Genomic DNA, 6,743 nt, shown 5'->3' with positions numbered 1-6,743 from the left:
GACGACTCCGGGAGCGCCGTTCACCCTGGCCAACGTGCCGTGTCCCGGGGAGAGCCCCCCGCACACGGCATCCCGGGAAGGAATAGCGCAGACAGCGCAGTAGGGCCGTACCTTGCTGGGGGAGGTCCCTGGATTCGACCCCAACGTTTAACTGTCAGTTCGTCTAATTAACTTGTCTAAAATGGAGAAACGCAAGCAAGCCGTTATGTTTTCAAAATGCAAATCAATTTAAAAACAAGTAAAGGGAAATTTGATAATTACATAATGATAAAATCCAGTCGTTTACACCTGTACTTTTACTTTTTAGAGACAGCCATTGCTAGTTGAATCATTCCTACAACAAAATACAGTGTTGGCATTCGGAAGAGTTCTATGGTGGGATTTTTTCTCGTGGTGAAGGCCATAAATTACAGACCTTCATTCCCGTCAGTAATAGATGATCTTAAATATACAGTGCATTTATTGTTGGGGAAAACATAGCATTAAATGCCTATTGCAACATCTTTACATTTCATTGCTGCACTTAAAATTGTAGAATACCCAACAGAGTTAACTTTCAGAGCCAAAGATGTATAATGTATCTCCAAAGGGATGTATCCCTGGTGAGAGGTATGTCACACCAATTTCCTGCAAAGACATGTAACAACAATGTCATCAGGCTCTTCCCAACCATATGCAAACATCTCTAGAAAACAGTGGACTGAGGCCTCAACCATCCTTCTTGGATCAAATAATTTTTTTTGGTTTTGAAAATCTCTTCCCTGGATATTTTGATTCCCTGGTGAGAGGTATGTCACACCAATTTCCTGCAAAGACATGTAACAACAATGTCATCAGGCTCTTCCCAATAATATGCAAACATCTCTAGAAAACAGTGGACTGAGGCCTCAACCATCCTTCTTGGATCAAATAATTTTTTTTGGTTTTGAAAATCTCTTCCCTGGATATTTTGATTCAGTTCACAAATGAAATGCATTTACCTTTGCACAGTATATAAAAGGGCTGTTCTCAAGCTCTGTAGGAAGAGTTCTATGGTGGGATTTTTTCTCGTGGTGAAGGCCATAAATTACAGACCTTCATTCCCGTCAGTAATAGATGATCTTAAATATACAGTGCATTTATTGTTGGGGAAAACATAGCATTAAATGCCTATTGCAACATCTTTACATTTCATTGCTGCACTTAAAATTGTAGAATACCCAACAGAGTTAACTTTCAGAGCCAAAGATGTATAATGTATCTCCAAAGGGATGTATCCCTGGTGAGAGGTATGTCACACCAATTTCCTGCAAAGACATGTAACAACAATGTCATCAGGCTCTTCCCAACCATATGCAAACATCTCTAGAAAACAGTGGACTGAGGCCTCAACCATCCTTCTTGGATCAAATAATTTTTTTTGGTTTTGAAAATCTCTTCCCTGGATATTTTGATTCAGTTCACAAATGAAATGCATTTACCTTTGCACAGTACATAAAAGGGCTGTTCTCCTAAATCTCTGTAAGACGTAAACTTCCCATGGAAGTGATTTTAACGTGACCTTTAAATGATATTCTCTGCCTCTCCATGATATGGGTAGCTCTCCACTGTCCCTCCTTATAACCGAGGTTTCACTTTTGAGCTTACAGTACGGTTTGATATAGCACCTTGTTAACATTCATGACTAATGATGAGTTATATCTCCACAGTGTTGTATCCCTGATGAGGGATTCTCTGGGAAGGTTTCCTTGAAGGGGCACCCGACAGTGATAAATGAGGGCAACATCCATGGGAACATTCACACTGTTCCCATAAGCACGTAGGACAGAGTGGACTGAAGTCTGAATCACCTTTCGTGGATCAACTATCATTTTCTTGGGATTGATTACATCTTTCCTGTCAGGCTCTCTGTGAACATGCTGTAATATGTTAACACCTGGCACAGTATTCCAGGATGAAATGTTGAACATGTGAGTAGATATGGTTTCTGGGAAGATATGGTTCTCAAAGAGGAAAATGCCAGTCCCTGGGTTTTGCTCCTGAAGACTGCTCATCATTGATTTCCAGTCTGGGTGCTTAAGGGGAAGAATTATTTCATCAGCATCATTAAGAACCACAAACTTGCTTCTCTGCATGTTACGGTATATACAGTCATTTAGAGCTGTGATTTGTCCATAGTAGCCAATGTCTTTTGCATCCATAGAAAAGTGCCATTTAGAAGAAACCTTGAGGTGTGAGTTTATTGGCCAGGGAATTATCTCTACAGATCCTTCTTCCACATAAAACTTCAAGACTTTCTCCATCAGATGGCTGCAGTTGTTCTTATAGATCACCACTTTCTGTACCCCAAGAATCTTGTACATTTCCATACTCTGTATAAACTGCAAAACGTTGTTGTAATTTCCAAACATGGCAGAGATGCATACAGTGAAGTCAACAGAAAAGGTCTCAGCCTTGCGGTTTTTAATTTCAAACCTTGGCAGCTGGTCAATATTTCCATGTGGAGACTGATGAATTGATACATGTGTTGGATCACAGTTTTCGGGTTCCAAACAAACTATATCTGCTGCACCATAAGGAAATCCAAATCTATCTGAGTGAACATCAATTTTTGCTTTTGATACATATATCTTTCCATCGGGTGGACAGCAGAACCAGCAGTATAGTTGTTTTACATCTTCATGATGAACAATCCCAATCACACGAGTGACTTTGCTTTCTCTGTCATCAAAGTATGGGGATATAATAAAAGTTCTGTTATCTTTTAATGCTGTTATTGCATTTTGAGCAGGTTTTCCCCTACAAAGCTGACCTGCTGGACTGGCAGTTGTTGCCTGGGGGAAGAATTTTCTAGTTATGTTATTCTGTAGCTGAAGATCTTTCCAGGAGCAGATTAAAATGCTTCCAAAAAAAATACATGCAACACCACCACAAATATGTTTTTTTCCACAGTGTAACATTGCTGAATTTCACAATTTGGAACTTAACAGACCTTTACACTCAGTCTTCTATTCACTTTCTCTAAAATAAAACAAACACACAAAAAAGCACTCTTTCAGTGATTTGCCAAAAAGAAGTAATATGTTTTGTATTGAACTGTATTCTCTTAAACACACTAGTTACTGTTTTGATACTTCAAACTTTAGTATGAAGACCTGACTTTTTGTACAGGTTTGGAAAAAATGTAGAGGTCTCTTACACCTCCTCATTCCGAACTTTATTATATTTTACTCTACAATTGGGCCCAGTGCAACAGTTTCAGCTATTTTGGTATACAGTAATGGTGATATAGTGTAATTTGAATCACTTTGAGGCCTGGAAGAAATTTTATGTTAGTGAAAACCCACATTCTTTATCTTTTGCTATTCTGAGAAGCTTGTAAAACTAGAGTTATCCTTTCCCCTCTTCTTCCTAAAAAAAGGTGCTGTGAACACAAATTCAAACGGCATTCCTTTGTGTTGGGTAGGAGTAGTCCTGTCACAGTCTCTCAGTGTCCTGATTCCCAAGTCACAAAGAAAATGTTTCCAGAGCCTAGTGTATTTTCAGAGCCTAGTAGGATCCTATGGTATTCAACACTACGTAGGAAAAGAGGTTTGAAAAGAATGACCTTTACAGTTGTTCAGGTGGCTGAGATTACCTTAAATGTAAATTGCTTTTGCCACTAAAGGTGCCAAGTCTCAGACCACAGTTCTAAATCAGCAGTTGATTTCAGTAGGACTTTGTGTGAATATTGTGACCCTTCATTGGGACCACATGCACTACTGAACTTTTTAACCTTGCCATGGAAACTTCAAGTTATCCAAGATGTTACCAAATCAGACTACAAAGTGAAGATTTTCAGTACACAATCATAGCTCAATATTTACACTTGCTTAAACCATCAAGCAGATGGAAGGCAAGTTAAGACAAAACCAAACTAAACCAAACCTTGCTTTATTCTATGAGAAGCCATGAGGACGTGATATAATATGACACATCACAACAATGCATCAGAAAAATTAACCATTGTCTGTACCATTCATAGGTGTTCTGTCCTCTTTTGTATGCACTCCATCTCAGCTGAATAACAGCCGCTTTCTAATTATGCACAAAAGTGCCACTTTAGTTGCAGCTCTATTCTGACTTCAGAGTACTAGGTTTGAAGAACATGATGAAAGCACTGCTGCCTGGTGTAATTTGCAAATCCAAGATGTACCTCAACTGTTCTTTTTCATTTTTTTACCTCAAAAAACATAAGAAGTTATTTTGAATGATGTGTAATGACCCATTCTCTAAAGTTAAAATCTTGTGTTGCTCTCTGCAAATTGTCATGTAAGTTGTACATCTTCCACTTTCATGCAAGTGTTGGTATTCACCAATTTTAAGATTACACCGCATGTGCAGAATAGTTTTCCTAATATGCTCACAAAGTTTAAAGTTACTCAGTTCTGCAGAAGATGTCTCCTCATCTGCTTTAAATACTTCTAGTATTGCCTCCTCAATTAACCAATAAAATCCAAATATGCATTTTGTCATTAGCTCACTAGTAGCTAAGCAGGACCTTGCAAGTGATATTTGCATAGAAAAGATGACAATATATATAAAAGTAGGGCTGCATCATCAGTTATCAGCTTGCACCAAAGTTCTTCAAATACTTATTGTTATTCCTATTTTTGGATTGGAAATCACTTACAATTACTAACATGCTGTCTATTAGAAAACTAAGAGAAAGAATATTTTAGAGTGAGGTGTTCTTTTTCATAAGAGTATTAACAGGGAAGTGGGGTTGAAAAATGCTTACAGCAAACTTCAGGGAAAGAAAAAAACCACAAAAGAAAAAGAAGCCAACAACAACATGGAAAAATAGTCAGTTCAAGTTCTAGTTCTTGTTTTTTATCCACAATTGTTTTTTTCCCCCCCCCCCCCTTTTTTTTTTCTCTCTCTCCCCCCACTTTGGAGGTGGGATTTAGCTGTCAGTGTTCTCTTGGAAGAAATCAACAGAATTCTTCACAGAGATGGGAATAGGTCTGAAGATTGAGAGGCATGTAACAAGCACCGAGGACAGGAGCTTCAATGAAGTTGTGAAAGTAGAGTAGTTTATGGGTCCAATCTTACCATCTAAGAGAACAACAAAGTGACTGAGGAAAGTAGAGAAAATCAACTAATCCTGATATAAACTTTTCAGGGGAGGATGATTTACAGCATAAGAGATGGGACAAATTTACTAAAGGGTGAGATGAAACAAAGCACTGATAAAATTCCTCATCATTAATGTCTGTCACGTTTATTTACAGAAATACAGGGTCCTTTTTTTTTTTTTTTTATACAGATGCTAAGTGCAAAAATCATTACACTGTTCTGGTGAAATATGTTTTCAACTGTCAGTCTTACACCAGGCAGCAATATGCCTTAAAAATTTCCTATTAAATTAGGCTTGGGAAATTTACATGAAAATTTCATTTTTAAGATTTAAGAAATATTAGAAAACTAGTAGTCTCTTCCTGCAATAAAGACCTAATGTTAAAATCCACTCATGGCAAGTACTCTCATTTATCCCCTCTTCCTTTTGGAACACCACTACTTTCTAGCCAATGTAAAAAGAGAGCAATTCCTGTCCCTCTGCACAGAAGTCTCCATCTTAGTTTTATGTGCAAGTTACACAAAGCAGGAAGTTCACTCAAATGTTCCTTTGCATCATGTCTCCTAGGTGAAACATTCTGTTGTCCATTTTTAACTACGTGCAAACAAACTTTTGATATCATTTCTCTTCACAAATTTTGTATGCATATGTTACCCAATTTGGGCAATGCAAATTCATCCTAACAGCTTATTTTTAGACTAACAACAATGAGTAGTACCGTCCTTTGTTCAAATGAACATGTCGGCAAAGCCTCACTTCATGGAAGATGACATTCCAATGTTGAGCAAATGACTGGTATTTCACCATGTCTGATACCACTATGGTCTCTGTTACTGAAGAAAATATTTTGTGTGCTCTGAAACTGAAAAATATCCCTCCTCTTTAAAAGAGGAGTTTTAAAATATATTAGCAACTCTGGACCCTCTCTGCCTGTTTAGGTTTATACCGCTCTGCAGTACAGAGATGAAACTGGTAGAGAACGTTTTACTGCAAGGTATGTTATACCAACAAAGTTCAAGAAACTTAGTCATACAACCAATAAGACCCTTGCTTTTAGTAACTGTTTTAGTGAAGCTTATAAAACACTGTCACCCATTTTGCCTGGAATAGACAACACCTCAGCATTTTTCAGTTGTTACGTAAAAAGAAAATAATGGAGTCCTTGTTTGTTATGTGCAGTCTTGATATTTCACCAGAACGTGCAAAATCATGCCCTCCTGAACGTAAGAGGAATCAAACGATAGTTTATTTACTCACAGTTTCAAGCCTCTTTGTCTAGCACTTCATGCTTTCCAGTGCTCCAATTCTGCCTTACGCTCCCACTGAAATGAGAGACCTTGCAACCTTGCTTGTTCCCCAACATCTGCTTCCTCTACAATTATACTAGTTCTTTGGACCGTCTGTGGGAAATCCCGTGACTTCGTTAGCTTCCTGTACGGCAAATCAGTTTGCTTTCTGTCATTTTCTCACATAAGCAACTTTGAGTTAATTGAATGATACATTCTTCAATTGATGTTTATACCATCTCAGCCTCTCAACAGTCATATTTGTTAACTGGGAGAATGATAGATGATCATTTTCTTCTATTTATGGTGTCTGTGTGTATGTTCTTGGAGATTTATCTAGATCAGGTTTTAAATACTTT

The 6,743-nt window shown here is 37.9% G+C and overlaps 1 protein-coding gene across 2 annotated transcripts; it reads right to left on the bottom strand.

Moving 5' to 3' along the window:
* Positions 1 to 866: 866 nt before the first annotated feature.
* LOC103899604 (beta-1,4-galactosyltransferase galt-1-like) lies at positions 867 to 6,450 on the bottom strand. 2 transcript variants are annotated; one of them, XR_002086195.1, is made up of 3 exons: positions 6,356 to 6,450; positions 1,461 to 3,000; positions 867 to 980 (listed from the first exon to the last, which is right to left on the bottom strand). XR_002086195.1 is itself a non-coding variant. In XM_009280101.1 (2 exons), exon 2 carries the CDS (start codon positions 2,937 to 2,939, stop codon positions 1,623 to 1,625), a length of 1,317 nt encoding a protein of 438 aa, XP_009278376.1. In that variant the 5' UTR covers positions 2,940 to 3,000; positions 6,356 to 6,450; the 3' UTR covers positions 1,030 to 1,622. The 2 variants fall into 2 exon arrangements, 1 of the variants encoding a protein (XP_009278376.1); XM_009280101.1 differs by lacking the exon at positions 867 to 980 and having other exon boundaries at positions 1,030 to 3,000.
* Between the last annotated feature and the right edge of the window lie 293 nt (positions 6,451 to 6,743).

The sequence above is a fragment of the Aptenodytes forsteri genome, unplaced genomic scaffold (assembly GCF_000699145.1).
Source record: "Aptenodytes forsteri isolate BGI_AS27 unplaced genomic scaffold, ASM69914v1 Scaffold163, whole genome shotgun sequence".
Classification (NCBI taxonomy): Eukaryota; Metazoa; Chordata; class Aves; order Sphenisciformes; family Spheniscidae; genus Aptenodytes; species Aptenodytes forsteri.
This window is presented reverse-complemented; position numbering and strand designations above follow the sequence as displayed.

Coding starts and splice junctions, on each gene's coding strand:
- LOC103899604 (XM_009280101.1), bottom strand. CDS start 2,939: ATGTTACACTGTGGAAAAAAACATATTTGTGGTGGTGTTGCATGTATT.